The sequence below is a fragment of the Fringilla coelebs genome (assembly GCF_963513975.1).
Source record: "Fringilla coelebs genome assembly, chromosome: 1".
NCBI classification, from domain to species: domain Eukaryota; kingdom Metazoa; phylum Chordata; class Aves; order Passeriformes; family Fringillidae; genus Fringilla; species Fringilla coelebs.
In genome coordinates this window covers 150083575-150104880 of record NC_140028.1, presented here as the reverse complement: position 1 = coordinate 150104880, position 21306 = coordinate 150083575, and the positions used below count along the sequence as shown (strand labels likewise).

The following is a 21306-nucleotide window of genomic DNA, read 5'->3' as shown; positions in this document are numbered from 1 at the left end:
TCAGAATGCTGAGTTACCAATTCTAAAGACCAAGTACAGAAAATACTCCTTAATTCTGTTTTCTGCAGGAAGAGGTAAGAGAGGGAAGAAAAAAAAAAAATCCAAGGACTTGCCAACAGCTCCCCACAGAGTTGGTGGCAGAGACCCAGACCTTTCCTGCCCTTTTCTTGCACATCTATCACACTTTCCTCTTTGATTTTTATTTACTGAGACCCAGAACTCATAATTCACCCCTCACTATGCAACAACCGATGAGAAACTCAACGACAGCAGTTGCTCCTGATTTAAAGCGGACAGAGATGGGGAAGCTGAAGCCAAGAACCAGCCTGTGCACGATGAGCCTCAGAGCCTTTTAGATCTCCTCCTTGGTGCCAAATCTGTGCTGGCTGCTCTCCACCTGCCCAGCCTCCTGTGGCTTTGTTTATCTGAACACAACTCGCGTTTAACCCTTTTGTTCCAGCGTTTGTCCCTTATTAGTGGCGGGGCAGGAGGGGAGGAAAGGCTTCCAAAGCTCTTCAGTCCTGAATTGGCTTGCCCACACTTCTGCCGTAGTCCTGTTGTTCTCATCTCTGTACTGTGGCTTGGAGGGCTGCTCCACAAAGGTAATTCTCCAAAGGGTTTTGGATTTTGACAGCGTTAAGGTCAACATGCAGAGCCTGCACTGCTTTTGCTGCACATTGTGTCCCTACACAAGTGCAGCCACTGGGGCAGGGAGAGGCTGTGGAAAACATTTACAACCCCTTGTTATCCTGCTGTCCAGCTATGTGGACAACAAGCTGGGTGGGCAGGAGTTTAATTTTTTTCTTTCCTGCTTTATATAGCACTGATTAGAAGTTTTACATGCAATTTCTAAATACAAAATAAACCAGCGAGCTCTCGCGCCCGACTCCGTGGCATCCACCACGCTGAGCATCCTCTCTGCCCTCCCCGTGGCTGCCTGCTGCTCTCCTGCTCCAGCAATCTGTTCAGCCGGCTGGCAAAGCCACAGTCAGGAGCAGCAGGCTACTTAGCAGCTTTTCTGCCCTCTCTGAGCTCCCCACACGGGTTCTGGTTCCATACCCTGCCTGCTGCGTCCCTAGAAGGGACATCAGCCCTCTGCCAGTCCTGTGCCTGCACACACCACCCCACACACATTATCCAACCATCCCAGCTCCAATGTTATGGCTCTCTGTGTTTTCCAGAGCAGCTGTGGCTGCCCCTGGATCCCTGGAAGTGTCCAAGGCCAGGTTGGACAGGCCTTGGAGCAACCTGGTAATCCCTCAGGTTTAGCTTTTATATTTTTTCACATTCTGTGCTGCTTTAGCATGCAGTTCTGAGCTTCACATCAGGGGATGGTGAGCTCTGTGCACAGAGCAGGGAGACAAAACAATTCCTGCTCCAGCTGGGCACCAAGGACAAATGAGCCAAATCTCAGGCCAGGAGCACAAACCCCGTGGGCTGGAGAGAGAAAAACAAGCAGGGTGGGACTGCAGGGGCTGAAGCTGGGATGGGACAATGAACTGCAAGGTGCAAATGGAGCAGAGCTGATCCCAGGGAGAGACCCCGTGCCCGGCCGGGCATTTTGGGGCCATTTTGGTTCATCTTGGGTGCAGCCCTAGCTGGGCTCTGGTGCTGCCCAAGGTGCATCCATGGAGGAGATCCTTTGGATAAATCCCTGTCTTGTTCTTTAGCTCTGTCCAGCCTCTGCTCTAGGGCAGCCTGCACAAGGAATCACTGGGATAGTAGAAGGTGTCCCTGCCCATGGCAGAGGGTAGGAACTGGATGATCTTTAAGGTCATTTGCAACAGAAACCATCCTGTGATTCCATAATTGATTGATTAATCCAGGGTTACCTGCTTGGGCTTTACAGTTTCATTAACAGGACCTGTAGGAGCTGGCAGGCAGGCAAGGTCACAGAGTACACGGCCCTACAAGTTCACACACTCTTCCCTGTGTTAAGTGCTTCCCACAACAATTTCCAGGGGTTGGGGTCTCTCCAGCCTCATGCCCCATAGCCAATCCTTTAAACTACCGATTAAAAGTCATTTATACAAGAACAGGAGGTGACAGGGCATGGGACAATGCCTTCAGACTGGCAGAAGGCAGTGTTAAATGGGATATTAGGAAGAAATTCTCTCCTGTGAGGATGGAAAGGCCCTGGCACAGGGTGCCCAGAGAAGCTGTGGCTGTCCCTGGATCCCTGGAAGTGTCAAAGGCCAGGCTGGACAGGGCTTGAAGCACCTGGGACAGTGGAAGGTGTCCCTGCCTTGGCAACTGAGGAGACTTTTAAGGTCCTTTCCTACCCAAAATATTCTGGGATTCTGTTATTCCATCATTTACTGCAGATCTCCATTTGCCTTGACAAAGGGATTTGTGAACAGAATGCTCACACAGAGAAAACATTTTCATTGTTCATTTTCTTCAGAAAACAAGAAAACTGGGGCAGAGGATAATCAAGGGTAAGATTAGGAAGCCTTTTTCATATTTGTGTGTTTGAATAAGACCTGGTGCCTAAGGACATCTGAGAAACTGATCCTGTGGGGCAAACTCATTCCATCCAGTTTGTCTACTGAAAATAAGTTCACCTGGATTTTAAGTCTTCTCCCATAAGGGGCAGAGAGACTGGAATTTCCAGAGGATGGTTGGGTTTAGATATCTGTCCTACCACGAGAGGAAAAAGCTTCTGTAAAGTCTTTGTTACCCAGGGGTTTGTGTAAGACATTGCAGTAAAGGTAGGGACAAACTGATACATAATTAATTTCTTCCTATATCCCAGTTTTCCTTCAGGGCACAGGGACAAGATCCAGAAATCATGGGAGAATTCCAGTGAGGTCCCACATGGAGAACAGAAAGGCCAGAGCACACAGGGCTGGCTGAGGCAGAATTATGCACAGATATGATCAATAGCAGTTAAGGGAAATCATGGCTTTATTCTTTTCTTCCTCTTTCCTGTTAAAGGATGTGAAACTAGAAGTGGACTGAGGTCACCATAGCAACTAAGCATCATCTAAACATTATGTGAGTCCTTCCTTTGAGTCTGGCTGTCACAGGAGCATCCATCAGAGTGCAGGATCAATGCAATTACTATTGAAGTGTCTCCCAGCTCTGAAGAGGGCAGGGATCATATCTGAGAGAAAAACAAAAGGTTTTTTCAAACAAGAACCATGAAAAAATTTGAAACATTGCCCAAAAGAGATTGTCAGTTCTGAAATAATTCCTAGAGAAGAAAGCAAATTAAATGCCTTGCTCAAAGGTAAGCATGAATGTGTGCCCACCACACCTAAAATCCTGCAATCCCCTGGAACTCTTTTCCCAATCCTTTGGGTCAAGAGGAGAAAGATGAACAGAACAAAGATTATTAGGAAAGGCTGAAGGATCTGCTCATGTTGCCCCTACAGTGATGCTTCAATCTATTACCTCTTGCATCCAAGTGTTCTCCAAACCACTCAGCAGCTCTCAGCATCTTCCACCCTTGCAATCTTCCCAAAGATGCAGGATTTTGTTCTTCCACCAAGGCAAATTAGTTCTCAGATCAGTGACAAAGTTCTTGAGCTGTGTTGCAGCTTTCCCCTGACCACTGCAGGATGTCCCCATGCAGAGGACCAGGGACTTGACCTTCAGCTGAAAAGCTCTTGGAGTATCAGAGGCACAGAGCCTCATGTCCCCATAATTTGGTGGGAGAGGCCATAAAATGTCTTTTATTCTGTTAAAAAGCATCTGAGAGGCTCAGCTACTTGAATAGAATTGTAGATCCAGTTATTATTCTTTGATGAGAGCATTTTCCTCCCATTTTCTCTGCATTGCAGATGGACTTCATGATGCTGTGACCATGGAGGCTTAATTATAGCTTGTCCTCCTCTCTTTGGAAAAGCTGGAATAATCTCATGGCTTTACTGCCTGTGCAAAGCCCATGGATGAAAACCAGCAGGAAATTACTTGTTACCTATCGAGTTCAATTTTATTTTTTTCTTTCTTTTTTTAAAATTTTTTAATAGTTCATATATAAAATGGATACCTTTGCACTGAACTTGATTATGACTGCTATGTAGGATGTTATATAAATTTAGGGATGAAACAAAGGTTTCAGAGTCCTGGTTTCTTAAATAAATAAATAAATAGATTAATAAATAGATAGATAAATAAATAAATAAATTAAGCTCCAATGGCTCATTATTATTCTCATGATGAAAATGCTGGGATGGGTCATACATGTTTTCCAGAGAAAACTTGGTTCCAGGGCTTTCCTTCCCTCAGTTTCCAAGCAGGACGTTGGAATACTCAATCAGGCAAAACATCCTTGAAGAGAAATCTGGACCTTTGCATTGATCTTTTGCCTTTTTGACAGGCTAATGCGATTTTCAATTTCCCTCTGCTGCAATGCTGACCTTAATTTCAGCAGTAGCAACAAACCCCTGCATCTTTTACTTCACTAGAAAATAAGCACACAATCTTCCAGGGATATTTGGGTGCTTAGGAGGCCCCTGATCTTTACCAATACCTTTTTCTACCTGTCTAAACAAAAAACTATCAATACACTACCCAAACTAATAGGAATTGTGACTTGCAAATATTTCTACCAGCTTTCACTTTGGGAAGTCAATGACTTTTATTGTCTTTTCACCCAGTTTGGGGGGTTTGTACCATTTTCCCTTTTAAAGCCCTTTACCATGACTGTCTCCCCAGAAATGACACAAAAGGATTTGAAGAAAAAGCACCACTTCTCATTAACTCTTCTCTTGTCATCCTATTCTAATTGACTGGGGATAGATCTAAACTCAGGCACAGACTGCTTCCCAAATCCAATTAACCCCGTGTTCATTAATCCCACTGTCCACCCTTGGCATCTCTAGTGCAGCACTTACGAGGCTTGGGTTTCTTACACAATCAATTAATCAATTAATTAGTACAACAAAGCACTTGAGTGTTTCCCTGTGTTTTAAATGGGATCAGTGACAGTTTCCAATTTCTTGGCATAACAGAGCTCGTTGCCTGAGCACTGATTGTGTTCAACCAAGAAAAGCAACAAGCCAAAGAGTTTGGTTCTGAAATGTGAGCACAGGATGTAATTCCCTCTTAAACTCTCTAATACCTGATTACATTCTTTATTCTACTGGATTTTAATTAGGAACCCTTAATCCTGGTGTCAGCATAGGATAGGTTTTATGCCTTTGGTAAAAATTAGGAGAACTTTCTCTGTTGTACACAATGAACCATGTTTTGTGGTAAATGTAGCAGGGAGCATCCTAAACTGAGCACCAGATAAACTACCTGAATTGCTGGAAGATTCAGTAAGAGCTGCTCATATTTATTATTTGGATTTGTGAATGAAAGCATTTTCCAAATGTGGACCATATGGCAGTGCTCAGAAACTGTCAATTATCCTTTGTATTATTTCTTACTGCAAATCAAGGGACTGAAAATATGTTCATTTCTGATCTGGTTATTGAGTTTCATTTGGGTGTGTTTATGCATTCCAGAATATTTCAGCTTTACAGTGCCAAGCAGAAAAAGCCACTGATTTTGCTTCTGTAGATTTCCATTGCCAGGCAGTATCGCATCTGTCTGGAAAAAAAAAAGGCAAAGAAGAGAAAATTCTCCAGCTGGGAGTGCAGATCACTGTGTTAGGGCCATCTCCAGGTCTTGCTGTGTCCTTCCTAAAGGTAACATCACAGCTTGGCTTGGTTTTCTTCTTTTTACCTCTTCAAATATGCCTTAGAATGCTTTAAATATGTCCTGTTGTGGAGTGGGTGTTTCTGGAGCCAGTGCTGGGAAGGCACTGGAGAAATAATGACATCCAGCAGAGAAGTCATGGAAGTGACAGCTCCTGATGGAAATAATGACTGATGGATATCAATCCCAGAAATCCATGTGGAAGAGGGGAAAAAAAATAGTTTTTGGGAACTATCTAGAAGGAAAGGCACTGTAATCCCTAATTTACAAGATGAGAAAAGACTCAGGAACTAATAAGATTTTTTCCATTGGAGGAAAGGAATCTCCAGTGGAGAGATTTTGAGAATGATATTTTTGTTCACAGCCTGCATCTGAAAGGAATGAAAAACTCTTTCTGATTCTGGAGGATTGGAGAGGTGAAATGAAATTTTAGAAGGGAGGGTTGCCAAGCACACAGAATTTCACTTTGAACTTTCTGCGTGATGTTGACAGCAGCTCAAAAATTACTCTTTGGTTTAATTGCAGTGAAGGTTAAAGCAGAGCAGATTAAAACCAGCAACAGCTGGTATTTTTAGCTAAATACACAGCTAATTTTTCCAAAAAGCATCTCTCTAGATGACAGCTTAGTTAGTTAATTTTTCTTATTTTTCTTTTGCAGTCTCATTTATTTTTTTCCCATTTTGCTCCATATGGAAATCAGACATCCAAGTCAAGGCAGGCAGATTCCTTTCTGAAATTCACAAAACAAGCAGTGACTTTGTCCACCTCCAGACAAGCATTTGAGAGGGCTCAGAGAAAGCATCTTCTACAAGAGCCCATTGATTTCTATTTACTGAACCAGAAATCCATGTGATCACTTCATAAATTCACATCTAAATTTAAATATCCAAAGCCAAGTGAGATATTTCCCACCCACTCTTTAAGATCAGGACGCCCCATGATTGTCCTGGGATTATGTTGTACCTTCAGGGGCTTCAGAACAAAAACTTCTTAAAAGTATAATTTGAAGTTATTGCTGCATTTGTAAAAATTATCTATGGCCATATAAAAATGTTGCTGTACTAGGAATGATTTTGCTATTAATAAATATTAGTGTCCATGCCCAGCCTAGCTCCATATTCTAGAAAAAGAGCAGCAGCCAGAGGACACTGTAACAATCCCTAAAATGTGATTATCCCTGCCTTAGAAACATTATAGTTCTGCAATAACCCATTATTTAGAAAACCATCATGAAATGTGACTTTTTTCATTAAACCCTCATTGAACAAATACCCTTGGCTAATTAAAATTAGCAGCAATAATGGCAAAACTGATGCTGATTCACCCAGGAGAGTGAATGGGATGTTGATAATTGGGATGTTGATAATGGGGATGTTGATAATTCCACCTTGGGGTCAGCAGTGCAATCCCAGCCACATCTGCTGAGATTTCCAGCTACTCCAGGTTCAATGTTTATTTGTTTATCTAATGAATGGTGAATCTTGGGTGTGTTCCTGGTGAACAGATGTCAAAAATCCCCTCAAACCTAGCCCTACACGAGGTGACAGCTGTCACTTTTATTGGGGATCCCATGAGGAGATGAAGAAATGGGACATATGTTTCCACTGGATGGAATATTCCTTCCTTAGGGTCATACTGTCACCCTGCCACAGGCCAAATGAGAAGTAAAGTGCGTGAGGAGATCTGTAAATCCTGGGAAAAATATTTAAAAATATTATTTCAGCCCTTTATTTTACATAGATAAAATAAATAGAGCAATAAATAAATAAATAGAGCTTATATATATAAATTTATAACTTTATATTACAGATAATATATATAATATATAATATTATATATTATACAATAATATAAAATATACATAACATATAATACATCATATAACATCGAATATAATGTTTATTTATTTGCTCTTCTAAAGGGTCTATCATTTTTATTGAAAGAAATTATATTTTAATGCAAGCAATTTGCATTATTTTTCTTTAAACAATTTTATGTAAATAAATAAAATCTTTATTTAAATAAATAGAAGCCATGAATATAATAAATACAATAAAAATCTTGATTTTATTTAAATCTATAAAATTTTGGTTACAGTAAGTATAAAATAAATATAATAAAAAACTAATTTTTAATTTAAATAATTTAATTCAAATTAAAAAAAAATATTTCTATTTAAAAGTATTTTATCCATTAACAGGTAACCATTTACTTAAGACCTGGAACAGGTCAAATTGAGTTAATCTTATTTCTAAAGTGGGTCATGGTGTAGATGACATTGGTGATGCCTGTGCCTGCAGGCATGCTGGAATGGATGTGCTAAAAGTGAGGATTTCAGAATTCCTGGAGCTGTGCATGAAACACTGTCTCCTAAAAATGGTTCTCTGTGTGTGTGGCAGTGCAAAAAAAAAAGCAGATTTTAGACTCAAGGCTGTAAATGAATAATTAATTGGTAAAATAAACTTTGGGAAAAAGGATCCACGGTGATGAACTTGTTCCTCGAAGGACAGTGCTAATTAAGGGATCTGCAGTGGCTGCTGGGAGCAAATGAACCCATCTGTGTTAATTACCAGCACAGGGACAGAAGGATGTTTATGTCTATGTTTATGTTTATGTTTAATGAGACATCAAAAAAAAATCATCACACACAAAAAAGTGATGGAACTTCTGCCTCTCTCCAGAAATCTTTAATTCCCCCCTGAACCCCAGCATGGAGCTCCTCACTGCTCGTCTCAAGCCTGCTCTCCTTCAGCACAAGCAGAACCTGCTCTACACTTTAATTATTTCCTAAAATTGATTCCAACTGTGATCCCCAAGACCCAAACAAAGATTTGGGTCCCCACTGAATTCAGTGAGACCCAAGGGCAGAATATTCCCTTTAGCAGCTCAAATTTGTGATATTTTCATGTTGTGTAGTCTTTTTCACACCTTCCCTCCCACCCCGTGCACACTCACGTATCTACACACAAATATCCTGGTTTTCTCTGATTTATTTATAACTGGAGCCCAGCTGGAGAGGTTTTGATGTCTCAGGATCTAAGTGAGGTTTTACACCCGTGCTGGCCACGAGGCTTTACAAGGCAGAGATGAAGAAGAAAGAGAAAATACTTTACCATCCTCTGAGATGATAAATCTGAAGAGTGCAGGACACTTGACAAAGACAATTTCTCCCACGCTCGCAGGTTTCCAGCATGTGATATTGTCCCACATTCCTGGGCAACCTGTGGAGGAGAAGGAGGGATAAATTAAAATATGTTAGTGGTGGAAATCCATCCCTTTCCTCACACTGTTGCTGAGCTTCGTGGTTGCTTCTTCCTTCTCTAAGTAAAAATATTCTTGTTAAGAATAACAGAGTGTCAATTTCCCTGGGTTTTTTTGTTGTTTTTTTTTTTTTTAATTTATAGGAATAGCATAAAGTCCTTAGTGGCATCACACAGTAATGGCCAGACTTTTTTCTCCCAGAAGATGCCATTCCTTAGTCCCAATTAAATCATTCCAATGTGCCAGAAACAAATTTTCCCTTGAGTATGAAGCCTGCTGCCATTTAGTTGTCTTTCAGAAGGGCTGGGTTAATTAAAAAAGACAAACCCCAAAAACCTTATGGATCATATCTTTGATTAAATTCCATGAATTTCTGTTGGCTTTAATCCTTGTGAAGGTTTGGGAACTCACTCATTTTGGAATTTGTCTGAAAACTGAAAAGCAGTTTCTGCTTCATCCTGCTGCCATTTCTGTGGATATGTGAGACAAACTCACTCTTCCATCCCACTTATTTTCTTAAAAAAAAAATAGAACTGTCCTAACATAATTCATTATTTTGACTCCAGTCTTTGCTCGAGAGAATATAAACTCACAATGTCAAAAGAGGATTTTTTGGACCTCTAATGATTTCTTGCATAAGCTAAAAATAGATGCAAGTCTTTAATAACAGTTCAAAGATGATGCCTCAGGCAACAAACTTTGAAGCAAAGGTCTGAGTGGTAAAAAATCCCAATTTCCTGCTACATGGATGCAGGAAGAGGAGGTGATGTCACTATGGGTGGGAGCTGTCTTCTCCTGAGATATAAGAAAAATTAATTTAAAATTTCTTGTAAATACAGTAAAGGAACCCAGCTCCTGCTTCTTTCTGGTCTCTGTGCCAGAGGTGTGAAAAACTGGCTTTCAAGAAGAATAAATCTTCCTGTAATTCTTCAAACACCATCTTACCAGCTTACTAACTTAGTAGGCTTATATAGTGTACACAAAAACTCAGAGAAATATCTCCAATTTCCTACTAATATTTTTTAAAAAATACTTAATGAGCGGATCTCAAATAAAAATCATGTTTTGCATCAGAAGGAAAAAAAAGAAGAACCACACCTAAATATTTCCACTGCATTTTTGCATTTGATGTTGAGATTGAGCAAATAATCCTATCCACTGAAAAAGAGCCTCCAGCTCCATGATTTTCTATGAGGTTTTCTGTCAAAATTCTCTCCCTTTGACTGCGTGCCAAGGGAAAGAAAACCTTGAGGAAAAGCAGATCATACTTCCAAGTATTTCTGCCTGGCATGGATCCAATATAATGAGATGTGGGTGATGAGCTCCTAAAAGCTGTGTGGGCTCCACCAGCTCTGGTGATTCAGCAGGTCCCCATCAGTGGAGGAGGGATGTTCTCAGCACTGGATTTGGTGTCTTTTGTTTCCCCATCAGCTTCAGTGGTAGCAAATCCACTCCTATTTTTTTTTTCCAGTCCTATGTTTTATTTTTCTCATAAAAATAGAAGGCTGAGAGTACCATGTGTGGTGAGTAGAGCAGCTCTGAGTAAATTTGTGTTTAAAGGATTAGGTCAGTGTCAAACAACGTTGTTGTGATGTTCAACATCATAAGAACAAGACCAACCAAAATACAAAATTGTGGCAAAAATGCTCATTAAATCATCACAGGAGCTGGCAATAAAATAAAGGAATCCTTTACATTTGCTCCTCTACCTCTCTTCTCCCACTCCTATCCCAGATTGTTTCCTTTGCCAGATGAGGATCTCCCCCCATGAATGCTGTAATTCACTAGAATATTTCTAAAAGTCTCCAAACCTGGGGTTTGAAAGGTTTGGGCTCTCTCAGCACACGGTGGGGACATTGGGGTGTCCTGTGCAGGGCCAGAAGCTGACTCAATGATCCTTGTGGGTTCCTTCCAGCTCAGGTTATTCTGATTTTACAATTTTTTGATACTGTTTATGCGCTAAGGACGGTAATCACAACCACATCGAGTGCTGTTAGATTTTATGATCTTTGATAGCTTGTGTGTGTCCATGCAGCAGGAAATGCATTTTCCATGTAAATCTGAGGATGTGCAGCAGCAGGTTTATAGCCCACTGAAGTGTGGCACTGTGCACAAAAGTAAATTATGTGTGAACATCCACGTTAATGAGACATTTGCTTACAAGGGATGCTGGAGATAATCAGTGGTTAATGAGATCTTTGGAGAAACACCTGTTGGTCTTGCTTGAGTTAACTGTGTTGAATGGGAATAGGAAAAAACTTTCTTATTTCTTATTATTAATTCAACATAGATATCTTCCAATATTATCCAGCAAAGGATAATGCAAACCAGAGAAATGCAAGGATATCCTCAGGCTGCAGAATAGGAACATCCAGAATATAAATATCCCATGGCAGTGGGGATGAAATTCAGTTATAGCAGGTGGCTGATTTTGTGGTAATTCCATGCAGAGATAAAAACCAGCCCCATTTAAAAAGAAATTACAAGTTCATTGTGTTAGAAAACACTGATGTGCTGACACTGGGAGAGAGGGGAGAGAGAAGCAGCAAGTCAAGTAATTTGCCTTAAAATAGGGGAGAGATGGAGGTTGTAAAGAATTCCCCATCAATAAGAACATTGGAAAAGTGTACTTGAAACAAATAATTTAAAAGAGCAAAGAAAGGATGACAACAACAAAAATAAATTAAATGAAATAAAGGGCAGCATGCTCAATCTCCCTACATTTGTAAACCATGTTGCAGCCAGCAATTCCTGCTGGGAGAAATCTGCCCACGGAAATCAAAGTGACTTGAGTGTGAAACTGCCCAGCAGGGTCTCCTCTGGCACTGACGGGGTCTCCCCACTGCCCAGTGACGTAGGGATGCCCAAGAAGGTTTGGAAAGAGGTGGCTCACACACCTCCAATTGAAGGTGAACAAATTTTCCAACTTTTTAGCATCTTAGGAAATCAGCAATAACAAGGAATAGTTGTAAAGAACAAGATTTAATGTGGGACGGAATTAAAAAAAATGCAGATGGTGGTCTTGCTAATGGATCATCTTGGAATCAAAATAATCACAGATTTAGAGAGGCACTAAGGTTGGAAAAGCCCTCTCAGAATGCCAAACCAGCACTGCCAAGTCCACCACAAAACCCTGTCCCCAAGTGCCACACTCACATGTTTTTGGACCACTTTTAGGGATGGTGATTCCACCACTTCCCTGTTCAGCACGTTCCAATGCCTGACCACCCTTCCAGTGAAGAAATTTTCTCCAATACCCAACTTAAACCTCCCCTGGCCCAACCCAAGGCTGTTTGCAGAAAGCACAAATCCTGCCTTCCCGTGTCTGCACTGCAACCTGCAGCTGGAATTTGGGGAACACTGTGGAATTCAGCCCAGGTATCAGAAGTGGTGCAGAACTTGGCAGCTGGTCCTGGGTAAGGGCTTCATAGGATGGGCAGAGAAGTGCTTCCACTTATTCAGGTATTCCACTCATTCATCCCTCTCCTCTGAGGGATGGGTGATCCTTTGGGATCCCTCTTCTGTGCTGCTGACTTTTGAGGGAACACAACATCATGCAACTATAGGTTAAATCTGGATTAGCTGAACTTCAGATGTCTAATCTTTTTTTTCCTTACCCATTTGCCCTACTCAGCAAAGCAAAGTTTCCTCTGTAGCTCAGACAGAGAGACTTTCCAGACAGGAATAATCCCATTTTAAGGTGGCCCTGGTGGAGAATCACCCTGTGAAGTGGGCTTGCATCTCCTCACTGACTACACTCAGTAGAAAGAGGGTAAGAAAAAGCTTAGACAGCTGCCTTTGAAATGGTTTTTTAAAATGTCTGTATTTCCTACAGGTGCTGTGTGGTCTTTTGGGATAGAAATGAGCCAACTCTGTTCTCTGGTTAGAGGCATCACCAGTGGCTCCACAATCTCCTTAGAGACTTCCCAAGCCTGGGAAAAGGAGTCCAGCTGAGGGCTGGGACATGTCCCTGAGCAACCTGAACCACAGGCTGCTTTTAAAAGCCCCCATGGTCAGTCCCTACATCTCTGCCTCAAACTTCTACTTGTAGAAGGGAAATAAAATTCTTGTTCAGACTGTGAGCTCCCTGGGACTGGATCCACTTTGTACTTGTACTTCAAAACCAGAGTCCTTTCTGCTGAAGCACAATGTTTATGTAAATTTTATAAGAATTTCTATGTGAATTTCTGAGTGTGGATTTTATATAAATTTCATGCAAAGCCCATGACACCCAAGTTTAAATTCCACATTGTTGAAGCTGAGGGAGGTGCCTCACGCACCAAAGGATGGATCTGACCTGTCAGCCACTGAGAAAGAGCAGCTCTTTAAAAGAAAGAAACATTTATTAACAAGGAAACTAAAATTATTTATCATTGCAGAGCGTTCTGATGCATTTTAAAAATCCTACCCAGCATTAAAACCATTCTAGTCATCCTGCCTCCACAGAGGTCCTCACAAACCTTGTTCCCATTTTTCATTTCACACTCTCCCTAACCTGCTACTCCTGGCAGCTGAAAGGCTCCCACTCGCCTGAAATTTCTGGACAAGCACCAAGAGGGAGAAAAAAATAAAAAAAAGTCCCCAAAGCAAGCCATGCTGGCAAGAGAGCAGTGATAAACAGCTCTTCTGAAGTTGCTGATGGTCTTGTTGCTCAGAATCAGAAGAAAAACCCTCAAAACAATATTAGGATTGGTAACATCAATAGCAGTCTTTTCATGAAAGCTTTCAGGTGCACAAAATATCGCTATGAGCGGGCATGGCATCGGATTTTCACAATTTTTATGAGTTTCATGAATTAGGAAATTACATTTAGAATAATAATCTAGAAATTACATCCAGATTATTTCATCTAGAAAAGTCCAAGGCCAGGTTGGATGGGGCTTGGAGCACCCTGGGATAGTGGAAGGTGTCCCTGATACTAAACAGAATTTTAGGAAGGTGATAGAATGTGTGAGATAGGGTAACTACTTTTCTAAAGTGGAAGAAAGTGCTAGAAAATCTACAGCTAGATATTAAACATCTACAAAGCCACAAATACATAAAAAAGCTAAAAGTCTTTAGGCATCAGTCCCTTATACTCCTTTTCTCCTCTGTCTAGAACTGCCTTGAGACTCACAGTTCACTAGTGGGTAGATATAAAATCAGATTTCCCCCATCCAACCCAGCCTTGGACTCTTTCAGGGAAGAAGACATCCACTTCTCCTCTGGGCAGCCTGTTCTAAGATAAATTATCAGCTGGAGATGCAAGTTTTCTTCCCCTGGTTAGGAAAGGCGATGAGAGAAAGCCAAATTTTAGAATTTCTAGAGAAAAGAATTTCAGGATTTCTGGAAGAAAAGAATTTCTAACGAGTTAATTGCCCTGTTTTGCACCAGCACTTGGGAGACCTGACAGGATTTAGGGTTAGGAACCCCTTGGAGGGACTCCAGTGGGGCAGGGTGAGTTACCAGGACAGACAGTCTCTTATGGGAAGTTCACTGAGCTGAAGGAATGGACCCAATTTGGAACCACCTGAGAACAATGCCTGTTATCTTCCATCACCATGGAGTCACTGTGTCACCAGGACTGTGTAAAAACTTCTCTTTTTGGTGGATTTCTGTCCTGTTTTCTTAGGTTCTTTGTAGATTTATGTCCTGTTTTCCTATGGTGCCTATACCTCAATCTCCTATGGACATTCTCTATACTAAAATCTTCTTTACATCCTCTTAGCACCCTCCCATGTCCTCATCTTGCCCTAGTGCAAAATACTTCCTCTCATCCCTGACAACGTTTTGGCAAGAGAAGGTGCAAAACAGAGGTGTTTTTTTGGATGGCAAATTCCTGTGTAGTTACTCACTACACTATGAGTAATTTACTCATTCCCTCCTCTAAATAATGTGGGTAATTCCTGCCTGTCTCCTTCTCTATCAAAATTATTATTTTGACATTTTTCTTACATCCAACACCCCTTTTTTCAAAAATGGGGGCCTGAACAAAGCAATAACAGTGCAATGGGCAATGAAATTTATGGATTCATACACAGACAGGAGGTAATAGACAAGAATTTGCATAAAATTTGTTCCCTTGGCAAATCAAGAAAAAATGTAATTACATAAATGTTAGACTTCTGTATTTTTCATGTAGGGAAATAAAGGCCTGAGATGAAAATCCACCCTTCTGGCTTACAGTATTCTGTTTGATTTTCAGTTCTTCTCCTCCTTTATTGGTTTAAAATATCACCTTCAAGGTCGTATTGCCTTCAGGAGAGTAATATCAAAGGAAAGGTAATGTAGCAAACCAGCATATTAAACTGAATTATGTGGTGCACAATAACTTCTAAAGGGCACACTACATATAAAGCCTTGCAGAGAGAGGGGAATATGAGATAGGAGCTCTCTGTTCCTTCATAAATCTGGGAAAATACCAAAATAAATAAGGGCTTGAGCGTGGCCTGGCTATGGGGATATGATTTCCAAAAGTAATTGACATTTCAAAGTGCAGGTGTCTTTGAGGAGTTCCTGTCACAGAAATGCTGCTCCTGGAGGTGCTTGGAGTTGGGCACCAACCCTGGAACTCTGTCAGACCCAGCACCGTGCACTCCCAGCCCAGAGAGCCAGAAGCAAGGTGGGCAGCAGGACAAGGGAGGGGATTCTGCAGCTCTGCTCTGGTGAGATCCCACCTCCAGCACAGAAAGATGTGGAGCTGCTGGAATGGACCCAGAGGAGGTCACAGAAATGCTCAGGGGCTGGAGCTCCTCTGGAGCCAGGCTGGGAGAGCTGGGGGTGCTCACCTGGAGAGGAGAAGGCTCCAGGGAGAGCTCAGAGCCCCTGGCAGGGCCTGAAGGGGCTCCAGGAGAGCTGGAGAGGGACTGGGGACAAGGCATGGAAGGACAGGACACAGGGAATGGCTCCCACTGCCAGAGGGCAGGGATAGATAAGGTGTTGGACATTCTTTACTGTAGGACACTGGAAGAGGTGCCCAGAGAAGCTGTGGCTGCCCCTGGATCCCTGGAAGTGTCCAAGGCCAGCCTGGACAGGGCTTGGAGCAGCCTGGGATAGTGGGAGATGTCCCTGCCCATGCAGGGGGTGGGATGAGACAATCTTTAAGTTCCTTTCCAACCCAAACCATTCTGGAGTTCTCAGATCCTTTAGTTTCATTTGAAAGTCCAGACCACAACAGAACAGAAATGTAACATCAACCAGAATTTCAGAGTAAGTTATAAGAGAGAAAAAGTTGGTTTTTTTCCTTTCCCAGTTCTGCTCCTGATAAATTTTGGAATTATGAGAACCAGGTCTGTTCTTTCATCTGGTCATTCAGCCCAGTTAATACATCAGGAAGTATTTTTTTCTATCCAAGTAGTGCTGTTGCTGCCCAGAGAAGCACCTTGTGCTGTCTAACCTGGTGTTCATTCACCTCACCAGCATAAAAGCTTTATGTGTGCCTCTAAGGGAAATTCTGCATTTCTTTTACAGTGCACAAAAAAAACCCAAAAAACCAAAAAAACAACAAAAGAAAACAGACAACTGTGGAGGCACAGAAAGAAAGTTTCTAATCATCACAGAATCAAAGAGTCATGGAATGGTTTGGGTTGGGAGGCAACTTCAAGATCATCTCATTCCACCCCTGCCATGGGCAGGGACACCCCCCACTATCCCAGGCTGCTCCTGATGCCTTGTGCAGACTGACCTGGAACAGAGGCTGGGCAGAGCTAAAGAATAAAGCAGGGATTTATCCAAAGGATCTCCTCCATGGATGCACCTTGGGCAGCCCCAGAGCCCAGCCAGGGCTGCACCCAAGATGACCCAAAATGGCCCCAAAATGCCCGGCCGGGCACGGGGTCTCTCCCTGGGATCAGCTCTGCTCCATTTGCACCTTGCAGTTCATTGTCCCATCCCAGCTTCAGCCCCTGCAGTCCCACCCTGCTTGTTTTTCTCTCTGCAGCCCACGGGGTTTGTGCTCCTGGCCTGAGATTTGGCTCATTTGTCCTTGGTGCCCAGCTGGAGCAGGAATTGTTTTGTCTCCCTGCTCTGTACAGAGAGCTCAGCATCCCCTGATGTGAAGCTCAGACCCACACACTAAAGCAGCACAGAATGTGAAAATATAAAATCTAAACCTGAGGGATCACTCCAAGCCCCATCCAACCTGGCCTTGAACACTTCCAGGGATGGGACCTCCACCACTTCTCTGGGCAACTTGTTCTAAAATTATCAGCTGGAGATGTTTATTTTCTTTCCCTAATTTGAAAAGGCAATGAGAGAAAGCCTAATTTTAAGTTTAAATCAGCTGCAATCAGAGGAATTCCAAAGGTTTAGTCCAAGTTTCTCTACCAAAATGTTATGCGAAGAACAATAAACCGTGATCCAACTCACCAGCACTTGACCCACCTTGATATTTTCCATCAGCTGTCCTTAGTATAAAGTTTCTCAGAACTATATTAGGATTATTTAGAATCCATTCTTTATGTAAAGAGACTTATAAACCAGCAAAGCAATTTCTACTGGTGCAGCATTGTCAGTAAAGTGACTTGTTTTATGGGATGACATTCTCAGAGATTCAAGTGCAGCACTGCTTGCAGAGAACTTTGAAAAATATCACCTTAATTAATAAAAGAGAACATTAGAAAAAATTGTTTGAGATATATCACTCCTAATGTACTGTGTTAGTAATAGATTATACTAAAAACAAAAAGGGAAACACTTAAAACACTGAGGTTTTTGATAGGAATACTGGATTTTATAGCACATTATTTTAATAAAATGAATATTATTTATAAATATTTTATATTTTAAAATATACTATTTTATATTTTTAAATATAAAATATAAAAACATGCAATTTTATATTTAAAAATACTATTATAAAATATGACTTTGTGATAAATTCAAGACATTTTAATTATAAATACACATTTATTGCATATTATTGTCCTAATTATATGATGTAAATATTTTATAATAATATATCTAATCATTTATATATTATAAAAATTTTGAAATATTTTTTAAAATATATAATAAATATGCTGTATTTTATACATTTTTTATTTCTTGAAGATTTCATACATGGCAAAGTTCAGCTTTTAAATCACAGGAGCTGTTATTTACAATCAGAGAATTCTTTTTCTGCATTTAAAGCTGTTTAGTTCTTTGCAGTCAGAGAATATTTATTTCTAAGGTCACACTTATTGCTCCTCTTGCATTGATACCTGCCAAGAAAACCTCATCCAAGAAAATCTTCAGAATCTTTTAAGTGCTGCCAGCCAACTGGCCTTAGGTGAGCTTTGAAGAGTTTTAAAGGAGAACTTCAATTTGGCAAAATCTCTGGGACATTTCTTTGTCTAATTAGGCAGCAGAGTAAAAAGCCAATAAGCTGGGAAATCAAGCAGAGTTGTTGTTTTTGTTTTTTTTTTTTTAAACCTGCTTTAAATATAATACAAAGGATTGGCTGGTGCTCTCTGAGAAAGTCCCCGCTTTGCAGTTTGGGAGGCAGGGAGACTGTGAAATTATGGAAAAAATCAGGTTTTTTTCTTTTCCCATCACTGCTGGAGGACAGGAGGACACTTCCAAGCTGCCAGAAGCCGAGGCAGTGCCAGGCTCAGCAGCTGCAGACAATCCAGCCTTGCTCAGGACATGGGACGTGGGGGACCACGGGGAGACCACCTGGCCCCTGCTGGTTCTCAGCTTCTTTTCTGCCCCTGCCAAGGTTGGCATTGAAGGCACTTGAGATGATATTTCACGTTCAGGCTTAGATGTTTATTACTTCTTATCTATATTACAAGTCCTGAGTTCACAGAATTCCCAGAATTCCCAGAATGACCAGGTTGGGAGAGACCTTCAAGGCCATCGAGTCCAGCCCAGCCCCAACAGCTCAACTCAGCCCTGGCACCCAGTGCCACATCCAGGCTTTGTTAAACACACCCAGGGATGGGGACTGCACCACCTCCCCGGGCAGAACATTCCAGAACTTTATCACTCTTTCTGTGAAAAACTTTTCCCTGCTGTCCAACCTGTATTTCCCTTGGCACAGCTTGAGTTCTACAGTATTCTACTAACAAGCTACAAAATGGCTCACTATCTTTCTATGCAAGGCCTTTTAAGGCTAAACTGTCCAATTAAGAAATGACACCTCAATGATTTTAGCTTTTAACCCAATAACTAATCACTCAAAGTCCTCAAAGTGGACTTTTTTATCCAATTACACAAAACCACCCAAACATATGGAGGAGAAGGTGAAGAAGAAGGACCTAAAACCTCCATCCTGCTTTATATCCATTACTATATTCTAAACCCTTCAACTCTGTTCCCCACTCTGTGATATCACACACTTCTATTCAAACCCCACACCCACAATCCCAGTTCTGTCATTCCATTCTGGAAGCTTCTCCAGGGCCTCAGGTCAATGCAGTGTTCTCTGGGGGGGTCTGTGCCATTCAACACAGAAAGTTTAAAAAATTCTCAGCATCCAGGGTTCCAACAGTCCTCCTCCCTTATTTTTGGGGGCAGCCAGAACACCATCATTCCCCCCAGCATTGGTTCTGACTCACTTCCCTCCCTTTTGAGGGGAAGGAGACAGCATCCTGCACTTTTCCAGCTCAGCCTTTCATTATTTCTCCAGGCTGAGACAGATGGGGAGAGGGAGCAGCTCCATACATCACACTGCCACAAATTTTAATCCTTACACGGCTGGGATCAGAGTAATTTCTGGGAAAAGCATCATAAAAAACCCAGCCTGAAGGTTGCACAGTCAAGGCAGAGTTTGAGGAGATGGGTTAATAACCATAAAAAAGTGTTGTTCTTCCACACAGCCCCATCTTTCCTTGGTCACATCCTATGGCCACAACCTGGCCATAAAAAGGGATTGACAGGGTGGAGCACTGTCAGCTGTGGCCTGTCTTTGTTAATAGTTTAATTAATATTATCTAAGCATGTAACTGATTGTGGTGTTGAAGTAGCTGGATAGAAATAAATACATATCTACAAAATATTACATATATTTGATATATTGTCCCCACAACTGTTAATGTGCCTCACAGTGAACCTGGCTTTCAGCTAGGGCAAAAAAGGTAAAAAGGTCTTCCCAACCTGGAGAGCTGAACAGTCCACTGACAGTTTTGCCACCCTTGAAGTGATATTTGACCCATTATGAGATTTATGGGCCTGTGAAGAAGACATCTGGAAAGATCTCTGGGATAAACAGTTGCCATGGAGACAGAGAAAGTAGAATTTTTTTCAGGCTGTCTCTTTGGTAATTTGGAGTCTGCATTCCTTTGAAAATGGAGGCAGGATTTAATGGCATGGAGGGAGATGAGGAGAAAATTTAACAGCAGGTCTCTTGAGCCTTGAGCCTTTATTATTCACAATAATAAATTCACAGCTCCAAATCTTTTTTGTCTCAAAAGAAAAGAATGATAACATCTCTCTTTGATTTGTTCATTTCTAACTAATCCCACAACAGCACTGGAGTGGGACTAAAATGGGACACAAACCTTGAACAGTCTCTGAGTCTGAGTCTCAAAAAAATCCCAACACACAAGAACAGGATTTTCAATGGGAATTATTCAGGCAAAGCCTGTGGTTAATAATTGCCCAGTCAATAACATTTGTCAGGAATTTTGACTTGTTTCTAAAAGGATAAACAGACCAAAGAAAACAGGCAAGCAATAAATGACTCAAAAGAGCAACTGACCTCAAGTCTATGATTGATAATTTCAGAAATTAAATTAAATTTTGGTACACATATATTAAGATCCCTCAAAAGGAATTAACAAATTATTACTTTTTTTTTTTGTTTGTTTCAGGGTAGTTCTGGGTGTTAAAAAGATTTTCTGCTCTTTTTTACAGCTGGAAAACAAAACCAAACAAACCACAACAAACTGAAATCTAAATGGCTCTCCAGAGCCAGAATTGTAAAATCAAGCTGCCCCTTCCTATTCTGACTCCTGCTCCCTACTTTCTTGCTCTTCTGGTGTTTATAAATAGAATTATCTCAGTGGAAAATGTAGGAGAAGGTAACTTCTATCCAATCTTGGATAGAACCCACTCCTGATGTCAGCAGAGTGACGCCAGTGGGGACACCCCTGAGAGGCATTTGTTCCTTGTTTACTCCTTCAAACCTTCAGAGGATGAGAAACGACTGAATTAAAGAACTTAATTTCTTCCAGCGTGCAAATTCCATAATCTGTCCTGGAAATTGTTCTAGTGGTGAGTCAAACAACTCCTTATTAGAGCTCGTGGGACCTCATGGTCTAGTGGAGGAAACAAAGGAAATAAATCCATTATCAGTCCAGCCCTGTTAAGGGGATGTGCACATGCTGCATTTAATGCTCCTGAACAGGAACACAATTTAACACAGAGTTTAACAAAGCCTCTCTCCTCTTCCATATTGAACTTCTCTGAGCGCCCACAACATATTCAGAGAGT

The 21306-nt window shown here is 41.4% G+C and overlaps 1 protein-coding gene across 3 annotated transcripts in view; it reads right to left on the bottom strand.

Moving 5' to 3' along the window:
- ADCYAP1R1 (ADCYAP receptor type I) overlaps nucleotides 1–21306 on the bottom strand; it is a gene marked incomplete at both ends in the record, with an annotated part of 117894 nt that overhangs the window by 49712 nt on the left and 46876 nt on the right. For all 3 annotated transcript variants that reach the window (XM_084204683.1, XM_084204682.1, XM_084204684.1), the window contains one exon: nucleotides 8763–8870. In XM_084204683.1, the coding sequence (XP_084060809.1) occupies nucleotides 8763–8870 (108 nt within the window). The remainder of the gene's footprint in view (nucleotides 1–8762; nucleotides 8871–21306) is intronic.